The sequence below is a fragment of the Triturus cristatus genome, chromosome 10, assembly GCF_964204655.1.
Source record: "Triturus cristatus chromosome 10, aTriCri1.1, whole genome shotgun sequence".
Classification (NCBI taxonomy): domain Eukaryota; kingdom Metazoa; phylum Chordata; class Amphibia; order Caudata; family Salamandridae; genus Triturus; species Triturus cristatus.
In genome coordinates, this window is record NC_140593.1 from 991,963,421 (window position 1) to 991,983,052 (window position 19,632).

At 46.4% G+C, this 19,632-nt stretch overlaps 1 protein-coding gene across 3 annotated transcripts in view; it reads left to right on the forward strand.

Moving 5' to 3' along the window:
• Positions 1–19,632, forward strand: part of RAI1 (retinoic acid induced 1) — a 593,546-nt gene that overhangs the window by 489,761 nt on the left and 84,153 nt on the right. For all 3 annotated transcript variants that reach the window (XM_085628940.1, XM_085628939.1, XM_085628941.1), the window contains one exon: positions 11,566–18,679. In XM_085628940.1, the coding sequence (XP_085485066.1) occupies positions 11,582–18,679 (7,098 nt within the window). In that variant the 5' untranslated portion in view covers positions 11,566–11,581. The remainder of the gene's footprint in view (positions 1–11,565; positions 18,680–19,632) is intronic.

Genomic DNA, 19,632 nt, shown 5'->3' on the forward strand with positions numbered 1-19,632 from the left:
CCACCCGCCCAAGCCGCATTGTTTTTCTCTCCATCTGGCATGATTCATTCTGAAGGGTGCAGTCGGACGGGAAGAAAGTATTACAAAGGTCGAACTGGAGGGAGCAGTGCATGGCGTGCATGTGGTTAAAACCCCTCTGGTCTGGTCTGTGTTCGTCCTGCCCCACATCCAGGCCTGTTTCGTCAGTTATGCTGATAGATGGAGTTGGCTGCTAAACGCATCAACTATGGAGGCAGAACCTTTGCCAACGATCACACAGAATGCCCACGTGCAGCTGAGAATTACACTTAAAACGTGTGGTTTATTTAAGGACGTGCACAGCAGCGGTGCTGGATATAGATTTAGGCACATGCCATTGCAACACTCGACCTCAGTTGGATTCATACTCAGCATTATTTTCTCAAATGTTTTCCATATACCGCAAACTCTATTTTCTAATTCGAATTCTCTAGCAATCTTCCATTTACTTCCTAACATCAGTAAGAAGGAGATGTTCTCCAGTTTCTTCTATGTTGTCCACAGTTGTTTCCGTGTGTGTTTTTTTTTTTCGTGTCTTCTGTGTTTAGTGGAGAGTTTGTTCAGTGTTAAATTTTGAAACAGTTTGTGTGAGTTAATATGAAAGTAAAAAATACCTTGGAAGATCCTTATGGTGTTTTATGTGTATAGGTGGGGGTGCCAAAGGGCATTTCCATTTTTCTCTTGATTTGGAGGGGTTAATTGCATATTTGTTAGAGAATATAGCACTTAGTATATATCCATCAAGATACATGTGCTGTCTTACTGTGAAACATTTTAACCCAGAAGAGGGCAGAAACTCGCATGAGTTGGTCGGGAGTTCTCGTTTCTTGTCCTTTGCTACTTAGGTGGTCAGTTTACTCCAAATTGGCAAAACAGCCAATTTCCAGGGATTTATTCAGTGCATTCTGGGACTTGTATCTTTGCTTCAATTCAGCCAATTAGTGTAGCACATCCAATAACAAACATTGCAAAAGGGAAAGTAAAAGCCTTAAGGGCACTATAAGGTGTTTATGTAATAGAGGTTTTGAATGAGGAAGTCAATACTTCCTGCAAAGTTGGCATGGGATGTTTCCTAAAAAGGACAAAGGCCGTCACCCACCAAGGTGGTATGCTTCATCATCAGACCACTTCTCATCACAGACACCTTACGGTGTGTGCAGGGGGGCTCCACGTGAAGCTTTCTGTGAGGTAGCATTTATATGTGACTTAAGTGGTTACTTGCATGTTTGTAAGGTAAGCAGGGGCCATCAAAGAAATATACAAATGCATCCACGGAGGCGATTCAGTTTTATTGGTGCTTCCAAGATGTTTTTATAATTCCAGGATACACGAGGATCTTGTATAATGCAGATCCTTGGAGTTTCAGTTGTCAAGAAGAAGGTAACCAATTAATTCACAGAAAAAACAACCCCTCAAAGAGCTCCTGGTGGTGCCCATTGCACTGACCCTACAGGGCTTATGATGAGAAGGGGCCGGAAGATGAAGAATGCCACCTTGGTGGGTGAAGGCCTTTGTCATTTTTTTGAAACCCCCCTGACTTACTTTGCATGCAGTGTTCACTTCCTGATTAGGGACCTCTATTAATAGCTACCTAATACTGTCCCTACTAAGGATCTGGCATTCAGGGTGAGGGTTTACCTTGATCCCTTGGCTCTGTTTTTCCTCTCACTTCTCCTTGTGGGATAGCTGGAAAAGGAAAGGCCAGGGTGGGACCCTGGTGTCCTGCTGACATAGCGCAGGGTGGCAGCCATTAACACAGCTTCGCAATGAACTGCATTATACTTCCAGAGGGGTCACTTTGCTGCAGTAGTGACCCCCAAAGTCGCCATCCACTGCAAACGAAACTGGCCCATCATGCAGCGGCAATGGGACCAGGCCTAGTGCTTGCTCCAGGGTAACACTCCAACCCCTGTGGCTTCCACAACACAATTCTGGCTGCCGGTTTGATATCAAGAGAAATGGTGGTGTAGATCTGACAAAAGGAGATAGCATGTAGGGAATGTGTGGGGGTCATAAAGAGAGCAGTGCCTTGGGTTTGCGTTTTCACAACCGTATAAGCAACAGCATGCCCTGCCCACAAGGTGGGGCTATTCCAATATGTTTGTAATACATTACCTAAGGGCAGGAAGTGACAGAGATGGTAGTAAGGATTTGGTACAGGTGAATGTATAAGTGCAATAATGCAATCCAGGACACGCACCAACATCCTTTCCTATTGGCTATTTGGCTGCCGCTCACATTACACAAGACCATCTGCAGCAAGAAGGGTATTATTTCAATGTTTTGAAGCGGTGAAATTATTAGACCCATGTTCCTGGACTGTCCTTCAGGGGTTACAGCTTTTACCGACTGGTGTTTGCTGCCTGAGACACTGTCCTTGTCGCTCCAGCTCTCGGTGGCCATGAAGACAGTGTCACTTTGCGTGGTTTGCACAACTTGCCTTCCCACTCGCCCTCGAAAGGCAAATCGGAGGCTATGAAGGGCGGACATACAAACACTTTGATTCCACTGGAATGTAACAGTGTGTTGTCACTTCCACTGCATGTGGTATGTGGTTGAGTCCCGTCCATGCAATCTCCGTTACCATCTGGAGATTGTGAGAGCGGCCACCAGGTCTCCTCGCGACACCTACCTGGAGGACGAGCAGTAATGCCTTGTATGTTTTAAATGCCCCGTCTCATTGCAGGAGACATTGTATTCTAATTGCATCTATATAGCGCTTACTACCCCTGACGAGGCGTCAAAGCCCTTTTTAGGTGAGTAGCAAGCTACTCCGGAACCCAAGAGGGATTAGTGGTGAATTAGTATAGTGAAATATGAAATTCATTTGAGCGGTGGTCGTGTTAGTCTGTTATTTGGATTGGATAGTGGAGGGATGGAGGAGGGAAGGGTTTGCATTTATATAGCGCTTGCTCCCCTGATGAGGTGTTGTAGAACTTTTCGACATGGGCTTCCCACAGCGTCCCACTGCACCCCTCACGCGCTAAAACCCGCCTAACACTGGGAAGGAATCATAGCAGGAAGTCCTTCCTGGAGGTTGTGATGAGGAACAAGATATTGCCCGGGAGCAGAAAGAAAACTCGGTTACTAACATGAGCGACTCGCCTGCCTCTCCAGCGCTGGTAGCACGCAGCAGAAAACGCGGGGCTAGGGGAAAGGGATCTGAAATGTTAAAGATATCCACAGGACAGTCAGCAGGAAATGAGAGCGTTCCGGGGCTAATAAAAGCAGAAATGTAATTTGTGCAGATATACGAGGGCCCAGGCGGGAGGTAAGGCCGCACTCTGACGCCGAGCCTCTCCCGGGCTTCACACATCCAGAGAGCTCATAAATATGCCATGCCTGGAACAGAATTAGGGCATCGCAGGCGCGCGGGGAGGCGCAGTGGGACGTGCCCTGCGCCGCGACGCTGGCGAGAGTGTATGGCAGAAGGGGCGAAGGGGTGGGGAAGGCAGGGAGGGCCACCTTCAGCCTCACGTAATAAAAAAAACCCAAAATATATGCACATAGAGAACATGGCGGGTTACTGTGTAATATGGCCCATCAAGTAGTTCCTGTGACATCATAAGTGGTTTGTAAGTGTCTTCGGGACCCTGAGATGGTAATCTAAGGCCATATTATACATGGGGTCCGTGATGGTATTTTTTTTATATGAAATATTCATTTTGGGGGGATTAACTTGAAGAAGCTGCTTTAGTCTGGCCGGCCCTTGTTTGGAATTAGAATGCTTGGGCTTTGGCTATCTTTCTTGAATATACTGTTAAACAAACTATGGACAATGGTGACGGTTAGGTAATTCTGTTGCTGCTATATTTACCATATAATTATGGGTTTATTGCATTGGACATATAATATGCACATTTTGCAGATTTTGTTGCAAATTGTTTTGTATCTCAAATGGCTAAAATAATACTGAGAATGTGCCACATAATTTTAATTTTTGCCACATAATTTACATAAATGTGTCATATAATTTGTTTCTCCGTGCTGCATTATAATAGTCCCTGACAATGGTCAATCGCTGAAAAGTGGTTTGGGGGCTATCATTGTGACAATGAAATCTGTATCTCTCAGGGAACAGTGAAATAGTTTCCATATTTTCTGTGAAACAGTGGTTTTTAGGTCTCGCCTGAGCCAGCGCTTTAGCGCTGCTCTCGCGAGAGCTTTTGTAAAAGGGGGATTTGGAAGTGCAAACCAGTGCTTTCAGGCCGCCAACTACAGTGCATGTGCGCCAGTCGCGCGCACCATTTGGCAGCCTGCGTGATCATTTCGCAGCCGCTTTGATGTTCTCAGTGAGCCGCGCGGCCACTGAGAACATCAAAGCGGCCGCGAAAGTGCACAATTCAGACATGGTGTTAGACGACACTATCACAGTGTAAGCCCCATCTAAGATGTCACAAGGCACGCTATTTGGAATTTTCTCAGCTTGTTACAGAACAGTGGACCATAATTCCCTTCACTGGGGACACACCAGGTCGGTGAAAACTATGACCGTATTTATTTACAAATCACAAATACCAAACATTGATCGAATGCCTGCCGCCAACGGTGCCTCAGACCAACCCCCTCTCACATAGTGTAGACAAATTCACCATTCTAGCAATACCAGAAAAGGCATACAGTCCATACCAAAGGCATTATGGCGCTATCTGACAACGGACATCCGAGACACTGAGCACAGATGGCTTGGAAGAAAAGCTGTGGAGAGGAAATGCTTTCCATACTGCGGCAGCTTGGACCCCATGTGCTGACAAGTACACACTGCTTTGGGTCATTTCTCTCACGGGAACGCAGCTTTCATGGACTTCAAGCACTATTTTAAATGGTAACAAAATATTTCCTGTAAAATATAGTAAGGGGAGAAAATGGTCACGAAGAGGCGCTAGCGTATTGATCTGAAATCGTAACCTGGGATCGGGCATGTTTGGTTGAAGGCAGGAGATGAGCTGCGGAAATCAAGTGTAATTCGCAATGAAGTTGAAACGGCAGCTTTTGACCAGAAAGCAGCAACGTGGAGCCTGTTCAGCTCTAGACGCAGTGCTTTAACTGGGCCGGTACTGTCTGGTTTGGGGTACCGGCACATTTTTTATTTTGAGAGTGAGCATACCTGCACTTCTCAAGAGGAACGTAATACTTTTACTTGAAGAGTGCCGACACTTCTCAGAAACAAGGAGGTACGGGGTACCTGCACTTCCATTTTTCTATTTAAAGCACTGTCTAGACGTGCAGGATGTATACAGTGTTGGAAATATAAATATAAAAGCACAGCTACTCACTAGCCCAGACTGCCAGTTTACTACAGACAAGCGGAGGTACTCCAATTAAAAGAACTGAACCTCTGCTGAGAAGTGCTGGTTCTCTCCCTTGCAAGTTAGAGGGTTGTAGGTACTCAGTGCTCTAGGGTACCGGCCCATTCAAACCATGGGGTTATACCCCCAGTGGCAAAGCCATGTACTTTTTGATAATCTTTGTGTCAATGCCAGGGATAAAACTACCACGTTATTTACCCACCTGACAGGAATAGGAGCACTTCAATACAGACTACAGGCGATGCTGTGAGTGACTGCAGAACAACGCCGTGGCTAGGTTCTTATTGCTGTGAGTTGCCAGCAGTGTCATTGTTGGTGGGTGTATTGATGAGTTTGGAAAATTTACAGATTACGTGAAAAAAATCGGTTAGACTGAGAAAATATTTGTTTGTTAAAGTTTCTGAACAGTTTCATCGAGTCGTCTGCATGTTGGGTGTGTTTAAGTGTCACTATGAAATTAGTGTATCAGAAAGTCATGGGTGAGATTTTTGTAAGGGAAATTTATGGTTTCTTACTAACGTTTCAGAATAAAGCATTACACGTCTCCAGTTTAAGACCACAACTTAAATCTTCTGAAATTGCTCAAATATTGTGAGCGAACTCCTCACTCCCGGAATGCCTGCATCGGATCCATACATAATAAACGTGTGTGCCATTGAGGTTAAACATATTGAAAATAGTAATTTTATCTGGGAAAATGCACGCATCGCCTTTATTCACATTCATTTCATTTTCCAATCTTTATTTCGACCGTTTGGTCATAAAAGATGCACATACAAAAAAATCACATGAATTCTGTCAGATTTGTTAAAACATCAATACATGATTTTAAGATCAACACAGACAATAAAAACAGTTATTAAGAATTGAAGTGATTCTAAAATCTACCCAGCATTTTTTAAAAGACGAATACGCGTATACCAAACATTCGTAAAGAATTTGGAAAGTGCAAAAACGGTTGGGCCAGAAACATCGGATTTTAAAATCCTGTACATAGATGTATATTCCCTGCCACCCAAATTCTTAATCAAGGGAAGCAGCCAATGCTTTCTGGCTGCCTTGTAGGCTGGGCAGAAAAAGATCACATGCAAATCATTTTCCTCTTTATCAACGCAAAGAGGACAGTATTTGGTGGAAGGGACTTGTAGCCAGGTGCTTGAAAAGGACCGAAAAGGCAATGTACTGTATCTCCACTGGAGAAATAGCTTTCTGGTGAGTATGGGATATATGGGATCGAAAGCCTTCTCAAATCTGTAGAGATCCTTAGTTTGCAGGAATATGGAAGAGAGGGACCCCTCTGTCTGGGTAGCTAAGGCCCTTGCCCTTTTGTGTTCGTGATACAGATTCGCCAGGGATCTCTTAGAGATTCCTGGTGCTACATTCGCTGGTTCGGTCCACAATTCAGGGAGCCCCAGATCGGTGCAAATTGACTGGATGTTTTTGACCCAGGGAATACTGAGCGCCTTGGGGTGCTTTAATAGTTCGGCCAGTTCCGCCCTATAGTCGGCGAGATCATCGCTGCTCCATAGCCTGCGCCAGAAGGCAATGGGTCTTAGACTTATCTCATCGGCAAGTGGCCGTAGCCCTAGATCAAGCCTCAGAGGAAGAAGTGGAGTGCTAGGGGGAAGTGCGGTTATTTGTCTTATAAACCTATTTTCCATGGAAGACAGGTTCCGACATGGAATGTGGCCCCACTATGAAATTAGTGTATCAGAAAGTCATGGGTGAGATTTTTGTAAGGGAAATTTATGGTTTCTTACTAACGTTTCAGAATAAAGCATTACACGTCTCCAGTTTAAGACCACAACTTAAATCTTCTGAAATTGCTCAAATATTGTGAGCGAACTCCTCACTCCCGGAATGCCTGCATCGGATCCATACATAATAAACGTGTGTGCCATTGAGGTTAAACATATTGAAAATAGTAATTTTATCTGGGAAAATGCACGCATCGCCTTTATTCACATTCAAATGGTCACACAACGGGTGTATTGTTTGTAGCTTCAGTGGTTACCCCAGCGTTGTCATACACAGTGCCTGATGTGATGTGTGTGGTCGGGGCGGGTGCTTTGGGGGCGCTAGGGAGCGAGAAACAAACGTAGCTAGCTGAAGAATTACAGTTGTTTTTAGGTTTGGCTTGACCTATTTATATGCCAAAGCTTAATGCTAGTTATACGAGCCGTGCGATGCAAAGTGCTATTGTGGTCAGTTGGGTGCAAGGTTTTAGCCTCTGATCTCTATTTTCTATATGGTATCTGCCGGTTTACTGGTATGACCCTAGTAAAAGTAAGTTCTGTCTGAGAGCTTGCCAACGACCTTGCCTGGTCATGGTAGCAAGAAATTCATTTCAAAGCGCCCTCACATCACTTGTTGCATTATAAACACGCATTCACAAAGCCAGTAGGCCTGGCCTTCACCAGCTGGTGTGATAGATTTTTCTTTTATTGCTTATTGTAAACGGGCAAGAAAAAGGTAACCAGCATTTGCAATGCAATAGGTCTCGCTTTTACGAGAGTTTGAGCTATTACCATTGCAAATAACAATGCCTTTTATTTTAGTTTTAGTTTTAAAATCGTAAATAAAGGGCATTGTCATTTACAATACCAATAGCTTAAACTCCAGTAACTGCGAGACCTATTGCATTGCAAATGCTTGTTTTATATGTCTGCATTTTGTGCAAAAAAAGAGCCAGAACATGTAATATGCCTATTAGCTGTCATTCTTGTTTTGCTTACGCCCACCAGAGAATATAGGATGGATCGGCCAACTTCAACCAGAGGCACTTTGACAGCGTTCATACCTCTGCAGCATATTATCATCAGGGTAAAATAAGATAGGCAAGCAAAGAGCAATGCATAGAAAATTGCATATGGTGGTGATAAACACACATTAATAGAGGTAGTAGGGATCTTAAGTGTCCTGCTATAGACTGCTTAGGGAGTGTTTTTTCTCATGTTGAACTTCAATAGAGGTATTGAGGGGCATTCTCTGAAAGTGTGGAAAGGATCAAGGACTCACAGCAACAGCTAGGGCTGGGCTCACTGCCCTCCTGGCCAACACTTGGTATCCTCCTCAGATCTTGGCCCGTTCAAGGGGGATTCATTCCAGGCAGACCCCTTCCTTGGAGCACACCCTACATGGTGCAGAGCAATCATCTCCCCCAGTGGCCCTCCTCTAACCCATCCCCAGACACACTCTGTCTCAACTAACTCACTCTTACAGTACCAATAGCTTAGTTTGACTTCAGCCAGACCCAAGCTTCTACCTGGGCGTCCACCTGATCAGTCACTCTCTACTTCCAGGTACATGGCCTACCATGAAACCATCATGTACCCTATCTTTGCTGGCAGATACAGCAGTGCCCCACAGCTGGGTCAACAGCATCATGCACCCACTTCACCTTCACCCTTCCAATAACATCAGTAGCAGTGGCCTGGTTACTGAAGTCATCTATTCGCTCGCTCTTAGTAAAAGAGCAGAAAGTGTAGGGACTGAGGTGGAAGTCCATTAATAACCTATTCCCCAAAAAGCAACCAGGGGGGCCCTTCAAGTATGTGATACTTTTTCTTGAAACTCCATCTGCTGTAGGGAGCTCCTAAAACGTGTATAAGTAACACTGTGTGTTCTCAAGAGGCCCAGGATGAGGTATACTAGCATTAAAAGGTTAGACCGAGTCTGCAGGTTCCCTGCCACTCCCTTGCTAGTTGAGTGGAGCAGTCAAGGCCTGACTCCTGAAAGGTGATATCGGATACAATGTAATAAAAGTTCATCAATAATGGACAGAGTATTACTGCTAAGATTACATATTTAATACAGTTTATAACAAAGTTAAAATGCTGAGTTATGAAGAAAACTAGACGTCTCTCATATATAAAATTCAAAGGTTATGACTCCAAAAAGCATCACCAAATGCGGGGCTTCCTCCTTTTGAACTGTGAGGCCATGCTGCCCTATGGACGAGTTTTGCAAAACGCTCTGTAAAGCCACTGCTCAAGTCACAGGACCAAAAGCTATTTCCAGTGTCGCAACAACAAGTAGAAAAACCTTACTTGTAGCACAGAGTGACAAGAGATCCTTTACACGCTGCAAGTAGACAAATTAGGTACTTTTCGAATGTAACACTGCATGAAAAACACTTCCTTTCAAGGGATTAGTGATAGGCTCGCTGGAGGCCTGCCCAGCCCTAATATTGAAAAATAATAAAAATAAAGCATCCCTGAAACTGCACCAATTGGTCTTTTCCAGATCTGATTTTTGGCAGTGGAAATACAAACTTGTTTTTATGTGCACTCATTGAGAGGACATCTTTATGTTGAACGCTGCATTGCAGCTTTCTCTCCTCGTTGCAGGTCTATGATGTGTATTGCAAGTGTGCAACTGCAGGAGGACCCTTTATTTCACACACATAAATGCCATTTGAAATGACCATTACATTGATATTATATCACTATTGACATCATTGATTAAATTAGTTGCAAGTGATTTCCTTTTGCACGTCTGTTTGCTGACAGTAGAAACACAGCTTTGTTTCAACAGCTTATGCTTAGTGCCCGCTGGGTATGCACTAAGATCATGCCCTACTTGCAGGATGTGGCCAAAAGTCAGATACCTTGTGTTAATTATGGTATTGTGCACGGAGCAATGTATGTGGGCCATGATCTGGTTGCATCGCTAAGAACTACTAGAAAATTCAGTGTTCTTTCCATGTTGAATGAGAACCAATATGCACACACACAGTGCTTAATTTGAACCGATGGTTTCCGGAGCTCGGCACAGGCACTTCATTCTCAACACTAGCACTTATAACAGTCTGCCACATGGTGGTACTATCTTTCTAATTTTGAGATGAGCACAACAGCTGTTTATTAATTCAATAGACATTAAATATGAATAATACCTGCTGCCCACGCCATTTTTATAGCTTTGGGTGGCCTGGAATTGTGACACTTACAGGAGTGTGATGCCTAGTAATTGTGTTGGCACTATCATTGGCAGTCCTGACAGGGGCAACGTGGGTGCAAGCTGCAGTGGCCTCACGAGGAGGGCCCTGGCACTTACTTTTTATTTTTTTTATTTTTACAAATTAAGCACTGCACACACCCCTATCTCCATCGGTAGAAAGCACAAAGTTGCATGCGAATTGGGATCTAGAAAGAAAAAAATCAAATCTCACCAGGGACGGATCCATTTAGGATTGATGTTATCTACCACAGGCTGCCAAGTGGCAGGTGGCCACGTATGTCACAACTCTAATCAGTCCTGGGTTTTTAGCCATCAACATTTTGGACGCTATGATCAGTGCTTAATTTGTAAAAAAAAAAAAAAACTTAGTGCCGGGGCCCTCGACAGGAGGACACTAGAGCTTGCACCATCCGTTGCCCCTGGCCGCACTGCCAATGACAGCACCAACACACTACTAATAATCACGCTCTTAAAAGTGTGACAATTCATCTACTACAGGCCCCCAAAGCGATAAGAATGGCTTTGGAGGCAAATACTAATAATTGGAAATTTAAATTGAAATAATAAACAGAAGTTGTTGTGCTCATACCTAAATTGGCAGACACCACTACCATGTGGCAGACAGTCATAAGCCTCGGTGCTGGCAATTAAGTACCAGTGCTGATCACCGTAAAGCAGCGGCACAAATTAAGCACTGGCTGTGATATGAAACCTGAAGCTTATTGTGGGAATAGCAAAGCTCTCCGTCATAAAGTGCAGTGTGTTGTAAGCTACAAAGTCTGAGCTGTTTTAAGTTATCACACATGACCTGGAGCGAACTATATGGATATGTAAAGGTGGATAGGGCTCTCTTAGTCACTTTAATGTCAGCGAGAGGCCTTGAAATTAGACTGATTTCACCCTAGCATAACTATAGAGTTTCCCATGTGCATGCGTGATGTTGATCCAGTACAGATTTTGTTTCTCTTTGCATTCTGGGACTTGTAGTCCTGTTTTAAACAAGACTACAAATCCCCCATTTAAAAGCAAAAACCTGGACTGGAGTAGCGCATCGCGCATGGACATGGGAGGCTAAGCAGAGCTGTCTACAGCCTACCGTTCTGTCAGTGATCCCAACCTGTAGAAAATTCTACAGATGTAGCACTCACTGCCCGCTTAATTTCTGCAGTAATGGGCAGAGAAATCAATGCAATGTGAATACACGGGGAGGGCCGAGGGAATAAGAATTAATAAAACCCGCGCACTTCAATCATTTCTTTCTTCTCTCCTTTCACAGATAACAAGCCCCAGCCATGCAGTCTTTTCGGGAAAGGTGTGGTTTCCACAGCAACCAGCAGAACTACCAGGCTCCTTCGCAAGAACCAGCACGCCTGGAGAATTACCGCCATCAAAGCCAGCCCGGCCTGAATTGCGAGCGCCAGAGGCTGCTGGCGAAAGACTACTACACTCAGCAGTCCTTCCCGGGGTACGAGAACAGCACCGTCGACAAGTACCACCGGGGAAGCAAGCAAGTCCCCGGCCAGCAGCTGCAAGTCAGGCCCGCCTTCCCCACCTATGGCGGCGTGCAGGAGAACAGCGCCTACCAGGCCCAGTATTCGGGGGAGGAGGCGCTCCAAAACTGGGGCTCGCCGCAGCAGGCCTTGGCCGCAGCAGGGGTCGCCAAGTACGAGGAGACTTTGATGAAAAAGACTGCCGTGCCGGCTGACGGCAGGCCGTACCAAGAGCAGGCGGCCCAGTTACCTTTTCAAGCGCACCCCCTGCACCTCCCCCAGCAGCAACAACAACAACAACAGCAGCAGCAGCAGCAACAACAACAACAACAACAACAAGCTGCAGTCGCCTACTCCAAGCTCCAGAGGCAGAAAATTCAAAGCGATGTCTCCTCCTTCCCCCAAAGCACGCACTTCTCACAGCATTCTCAGTCTTTCCCGCCATCTTCAACATACTCTTCTGTCCAGGCCCACTCGATCCATACCTTCAAAAGCTGCTCTGCCCCCTCCACCCAGCACCAAGAAAGGCCCCTGGCAAGTGCCAACATGGCCACTGGTCAAAGGGTGCAGGCTCTTCATGGCTATCAACCAAATAGGATCAGCTATGAACAGCAACAGTCCTTGCAAGGTAGACACCATGCCCAGGAGACTTTGCATTACCAGAACCTATCCAAATACCAACATTATAACCAGCAGGGTCAAACTTATTGCCAGTCTGACACCCCAGTGAGAACACCGGACCAGTACTACCAAACCTTTAGCCCAAATTCAAACCATTCTCCAGCTCGTTCTGTAGGAAGGTCTCCGTCCTACAGCTCGACGCCCTCGCCACTGATGCCTAACCTTGAAAATTTCCAGTATAATCAACAGTCTCTCAACGCTGGGGCTTTCCAGGCAGCAATAACCGATCACAGCCATTACATGCCGCTGTTGAATCCTTCCCCTACAGACACCGCGAGCCCAGATCATCAACCTGGGAAATGCAAGAATTTGCAAAAGGATAAATTAGCCGACAACATTCTCTCTGACCTCAGTCTACAGAGTCTGAGCGCTTTAACGTCACAAGTGGAAAACATCTCCAACACGGTGCAGCAACTTCTCCTCTCCAAATCAGGGATGCCGCAGAAGAAGGGTATAAAAAATCCTGCCAGAACACCGGAGCAGCGGAAAGGACAGCACTGCAGTCCTGAAAACAATACATACTCCATGGACCAGATGGGAACACCAGTGTCAGACACACTTGGCACCCCACAGTCCGCACACAACGAAGCACAGGATACCGATTATCTGAGTGGCTCTGAGGATCCATTGGAGAGAGGTTATTTGTTCTGTGACCCAAGCAGGAGCCCAGCAAGGGCCAAGCACAACAAGCTGAAACCTGAGTCCCTATCCACATGCTCTGTGACCTCTCCAGACAACATGTCGGTTAAATCAGATGACTCCTTCCAGAGCATCAACGCCACGCTGCCCTTAGACTCATTTGCCAAATATGTGGGCAGTGATGGGGACTGCCCGCGGCTTCTGATGTCTCAGGAAGAATTATCCTCAGAAATCATAGCCCTTCAAGATGCAATGAACAGTGAGAAGACAGACAAGGACTGGGAGATGAAGTTACAGACCTGCAATGTTAGATCTGCCAGTGTTGGAGAACGTTATAAAGCTGTTGAGCCCTGTATGAAAAATAGCATGAAAGAGATTGGTGCAGCAAAACCAAGCAAAGAACCTGCCAAATCCCCTTACCGTTTAGAAAATAACAGAACCTGCATGGACCCAACAGTAAAGGGTGCCTGGCCCAATCCAGAGGACCGCGGTGCACTCAATGAGACATTAAAATTAAACAAAACTACAGGTGGAAATAACTGCACCGATTTTAGAATTGAAAAGTTTGAGAGTACACAAGCGGATTACTCTACAGCAGAATCCAAGAAAGCTCACCCAGTAGCAAACACTTTGGCTTATAACTCAAATAACATCCTCCCGGGTGCCACTTCCAGTGCCAGTTACAGCTGCTTTTCAAACTCGGTGGCCAACTGTGTTTCAAACTCCATGCCCAGTTCTATGCCCACCAAAAACACGGAGACCTTTGGCTGGCTGGATAAAAGCATCAACGAGTCCTGCCAGAGGTGGAAAGAGCTGGAGATGAGCTTGAACTCGTCTGACCCAGAGAAAGACTTATTTCAAAGCAAGCTGATCATGCCTGACAAGGAGCAGGAGACTGCCTGCCCCGATAAACAGCGAACCCATCAAAATAAATGTGGTGAGAAATTGGACAACAAAAATGAAATGACCGAGGAAGAAGAGGAAGCCATGCGTTTCCTGAATGCAACTAAAGCAGACACTGAAAGGTGGCTTGATGATGCTAGGAACTGTTCTGCTGATTCTGAGTTTCAAGATATTTCATTGATAGGATCTCCAGATGTGAAAGTGTCTGATCTGGAGCAGGGGGAGTATTCGCCTCTGGGTGATATCTCAAGCCCAGAAAGAAAATCTATGATGGAGGATGCCGTCTCTTCGAGATCTATGGAAAAAGCTCATGTGGTTTCCTCGGGAGAATCTCCTGAATCCACTACAGAGGATGTCACCACAGATGCAGAGAAAAACCCTGTACGCACTCCACATTTGACCAGCCAATCTGTTATGCTTCTGGGGCCAGTCATTGGTACTGAATCCAAGGTGAAAAATTGGTTTGGAACTTCTCTGCCCCATATTGAAGATGAGGAAGATGTCCAGTCAAATGAAGGGGCTGACAAACAAATAGACAAGCTAGTATCTGATGAAACCCTAGCTCAGGAGTTAAATAGCCAAATTGTACCTGAAAGCATCTTAAAGATGAACATAGAAGATCTTTCCAAAAGCAAAAGCCTCCATAACACAGAGGTCTTCACCCATACACTGGAGGTGGGCGAATCCAGAGAAATAACAGAAGACCAGGCTGCAAATAGACACATGTTTGTTAATGTACCCACCCAGAGCACTCCCCTTGGTTGTGAGACACAAAGTATAAGTCAACTGGTGCACATTCCGACACCTGAGGAAAAAGTTAATCAAGAGATAAATGTCCGTGCTCCAACAGAACATATCACACACATTCAGGATCCAAACGAAAGCTTGTCTCAAACCATAAATGTTGAGGTTCCAGTGAAAAATACAGATCGACAGGTTCACATTCAGGTTGGAACAGGACATGTGGATGAAAAGCATATCTTGGCCTCAAAGGTAGGCGTTCATCCACCCACAGACACCATTTCTCCCTTAAAAAGTATGGCTCAGTCCACACATCCATGGGCATCAATGAAAACTCCGCTCAAAACCACAGAAATTGGGACTTCATCAGAAAAATCGTTGTCTCAATCTTCAGTTAAAAACTCAGTTACAACAGACAGCAAAAATATGCCTCAAACTGCGCACATACTTACTCCAAGGAAAAGTGAGAATCAACATGAACACACACAGACTTTAACTAAAAGTGTAGCTCAAACCATGAACTCCCAGGCTGGACTAAAAAACCAGCAGAAAACGGAAGATATCAAAGCACGGACTGAAAGTGTGGATGAAACAATAATTATGTTTCCGTCAAAAATTGGGGAACAAACCGCAGACTTCCAGCCTCCAATGAAGAGCTTGCAACAAATTGATGACTTCCAAGCTCCAATGGAACATGCACATTCAACCAGCAATTTTAAGAGTCCGCTGAAACCTGGGTATCAAACCATAGCTACTCAGGCTTCAGTGGAAATTGTCCATCAAGCCACAGATATTCAGGCTGTAACGAAAACAGTGCCTCAAACTGAAGACATCCAGGCTCTGATGAAAAGTGAGCATCACACTTCACATGTCCAGGCACCAGTAGAATTTAAAGAAAAAAGAGTGATCGTGCAGGCTCCAGTAGAAAGAGTGGGTCAGACCACAGATATCCAAGCTCCATTGGAAAGAGTTGATCAGACTGAAGCCCATCAGAGACTAATGAAAAGTGTACATCAAACTAGCTGTCTGCGTGCACCAATGGATGATGTTATTTCAAAGGACAACCTTTCAACACCTGAGGGAAAAGTGCATCAAAAAGACGCGCTAAAAGAACCAACGAACAGGGTAGGTCAACTCAACAATCTTCTAGATCCAACAGGCAGTACAGATGAATGCAGAAATTTGCAGGCTCCAGTGGAAAACGAGCATCAAATTGACAGCAAGCAAGCCCATATGAAAAGTGATAATCAACACGATGACTTGCCTGGCAAAATGGAAAGCGTGCATCAACCTGACAACGTGCTAAGTCCAGTGGAAAGTATGGATCAAACCACAAGCATCCACATTCCATCAGAAAGTGTGCATGAAACAGACAGCCTTGAAGCACTAACAACAAGTGTGGATCCAACAATTTCTAGCCAATCTCCTGCAAAAAATGTGGATCAAATTACAGATGTTAAAGACTCAATTCAGTGTGTGGCTAAAACGGTTCCCACCCAGGCTACAAAAGAAAGTGTACATCAAATGGGGCTCGTTCCAGCTCCAGTGGAAAGTATAGACAGTAGCCTACACGCCCAAGCCCCTTTGCTTTCTGTCACTGATCCTCCGGTCAGGATGTGCACACGTTCATTCACAGCCATGGCTGAACCCCGCAAAGTTGAACCAAATGAGAGAAAGTGTGCAAAGAGAGGAGCACGTGGCCTGAAAAGAAGAGCCGTTCTCCAGGATGAATTGCAGGATGTGGCACCTCTTCCAGAGGCGCACCAAACATCAAGCACTGACTTCGAGGTTGCTAGTCCGCTGCAAGGCGGAGAATCTTTCACCCCGAAGGCAAAAGATAATGACGACCAACGCTTGTCAGCCAGAAACCAGAGGTCTATGATCTTGAGGTCCAGAACCAAAGTCCAGGACCTCTTCCACATGAAAAGGCGACATGGGAAAAGAGCGACAGAAGTCATGCTGAAAAACTGCAAAGTCGCTAAGAGGTTGGGTGCAAACAGAAGGCTCCCCTCCCCCGTCTTCAAGCTGGCATGTCATCCTGCAGAGAAAATGGAAGAAGGCAGCAAAGCCCCGAAAATACCAAATAAGCCCAGCATTGGTGGCAAGGCCGCCAAACGGGCGCTCCTCTCCCTGAAAAGAAAATCCACCCTGATTTCCTCCATCCCGGCAAAGAAGAGAACCCTGATGCTCCGGAGAAAGACAAAGCAACAAAAGCAAGGAGCCCCTCCCCGCCTTTTTAAAAAGAGGCCACTAATGCAAAGGGAGAACAAGCTGCCTGCAAGCGGCCCCTGCCGAGCTGCATTGAAAAATGCATCAGTCAGAGGCCCCAGAGCAGGCCTCAAGATCTCCTCAAGGGTTGGCCGCCCTGGCGGCCTGAAGACTAAAGTGCTGCCCCCAAGGAAGGGCCGAGGCCTGAAGCTGGAGTCTATTGTTCAAAAGATCGCTTCCCCCCACTTGAAGAAACTCCCCGGCACGGCAGCAGCAGCTGCGGCCTCTTCCGCCCACGATGACCCGCTCAGCCTTTCCCCCTCCGACAGGGCCTTGAGAAATACAAGTGCGTGCCTGGCGACGGGAGACGCCGGCAGGCCCTCTGGCGGGCAGGCCTCGGCTCACCGGTCTCCGGCAGCCGAGCAATTATGCAGGAACACGAACAGGCCTCTGAAAGGGAAGCCGGGGCCTGGTAGGAGGCTGTTCCCGGAGAGCAGCGAGGGCGAGGCCTGCTCGTCCCCCGAGGCCGGGTGCAGCATGGGGATCCGCAGCATGGCAACGGAAGGCCCCGGCAAAAGGACCAGGCAGGGGAGGTCGGCCGCGGGCCTGGGCCTAGCCGCAGACGGCCCGCCCCCGCAGGCCGGCCGCTCTCCGTCCGCAGCCAGGCCCCTGGACAAGATGGAAAGGCCGAAGCAGGAGACGCAGGACAGCAGCGACGAGCAGGACTTCGATGAGGACGACGAGACAGACGGCAAGCTCTCGCAGGGCAGGGGGAGGAAGCGGGCAAGCCACGCCACCTTTAATGGGTACTCCAAGCGGCAGCGGAAGGGCCTGTCCCCGGGCAAAGCCAAAAAGAGTAAGGCTAAGAGCCGAAAAAACAGGGCCAAAAGGAGGAGGCAGGCGCAGGCCCCAATAGTTGCTCCCACTGAACCCGAGATTAGGCTAAAGTACCTGTCATGCAAGCCCCTACAGAGGGAACGAGAGAGTAGGGCCAAGCCCTTTGCTCCTTATGTGCAGGTAGAAAGGAAAGATGCCTTTTCCACTGTCTGCACTGTTATCAACTCCCTGGCTGAGGAATTGACGCTCCACCAGGTGGAGTGCTCCACACTGACGGGCATGGCTAGCGCTAAAGCTGCTGCCAGGTCTGCCTTGCCATGTTCCTCTGCCATGAAGCTGGGCCCTATAGTCACCAAGGCCCTGCCCGTCAGCTGCCTTTTATGCTGCTTGTGCCGAAATCCCTCCAATCACAAGGACATGGGGGACCTGTGTGGACCTTACTACCCTGAGGACTACTTGCCCAAGAAGAAGTCTAGGCTGAAGGAGAAAATGAAAGCGGAGGTTCTAGACGAGCTGCCCTTGCTGCCTCCCAATAGGACGCCAAGGGCCAACGAAAGCAGCCATCTTGCCAGCATGGCTGGCAAGCAGACTGAGTTGGACAGTGTAGCTACTGACTCTGGCAAGCAAACACTGCGTTCCAGTACACGGGGCCTGTACCGGAAGCTGCATAACTGCTACTGCTGTGACAGGCGGGCAGAAGGAGACGAGCACGAGAAGTCCCGTCGGCACCAATGCAGCAAGGCCGCTCTGCCATCCCCACCGCAGGACTTGGCTCCCGAGATGCAGGAGCATTGGGTTCACGAGGCCTGTGTCATATGGACCAGAGGGGTTTACCTGGTGGGAGGAAAGCTGTACGGACTGCAGGAGGCATCAGACATGGCAGCCAAAGTGGTAAGAAAAATGCAACTGTCACCTTAATGAATGTTCAGACAAAGGAGTCACTATTGGGGAGATAGTGGGAGAGCATGACTAATATTGCCGCATAGCCATTTGTTCCCTCTTGAACTATTTATATGCTTTGAAAAAATAGCAACTACCAACTGGCCTCATGCCCTATCAAGCAAGTAGTAGTATACATTTTGGGACTTACTGTTTAGATTTTTCTAATCATAAGTATGGGTCTTCAACACTTGACATGCAAAATGTTTTAGCCAAAATATTGCAGCTTGCCAATGTCGTAATACATGAAGGAGCCTACTTGACAGTTATCTGGAATCTCGTTTATTGTGTCCCATAAATGATTTTGAACTTATGTCATACATTTTGTCGTATTATAGCACTACCGCTTAAGTTGGCCTCAATTTCCTTAGTAAGCTTCCTCAGGCATGGCTGTTTTATGAAATTTCATTTGGGGCAGATGTGAGGCTCCATTAAAGTCAATAGAGCCCTTGAGGGGGTCCACCTTGGAGGCAGCATTTCAAGTTTGAGAATCCCATCCTGTTAATAAGAGGTTCACTCAAAATAGCTTAAAATGTGTGGCAAATCCATTTCAATATGCTAAATTTAGTCCGGTTATTTTAGTTAAAGTGAACGAATACAACAACCCCCAGAATGCACTAGTGTGTAAAAAAATAAATCCATAACTGGAAAGAAGGTGCCACAGTGAGGGAGAGTGACATCTAATGAAGTTAACATGAAAACTCCGAAATTATGGTTGCATTTTGAAGGGTGTTTGTACTGGAGTGGGGCCACATTCTCTCAGATTTTGCAGGTCATTGAGTCAGGTTGGGATCTGGTGTGTCCATTGAGAACTTTCACATGGAGGAATTTTTATCAGATTCCTTAGGAGCTAGTTCTTAAATTCCTAGGCTGTATCACTATTACTGAGCTGCTTTCCAGCAAAG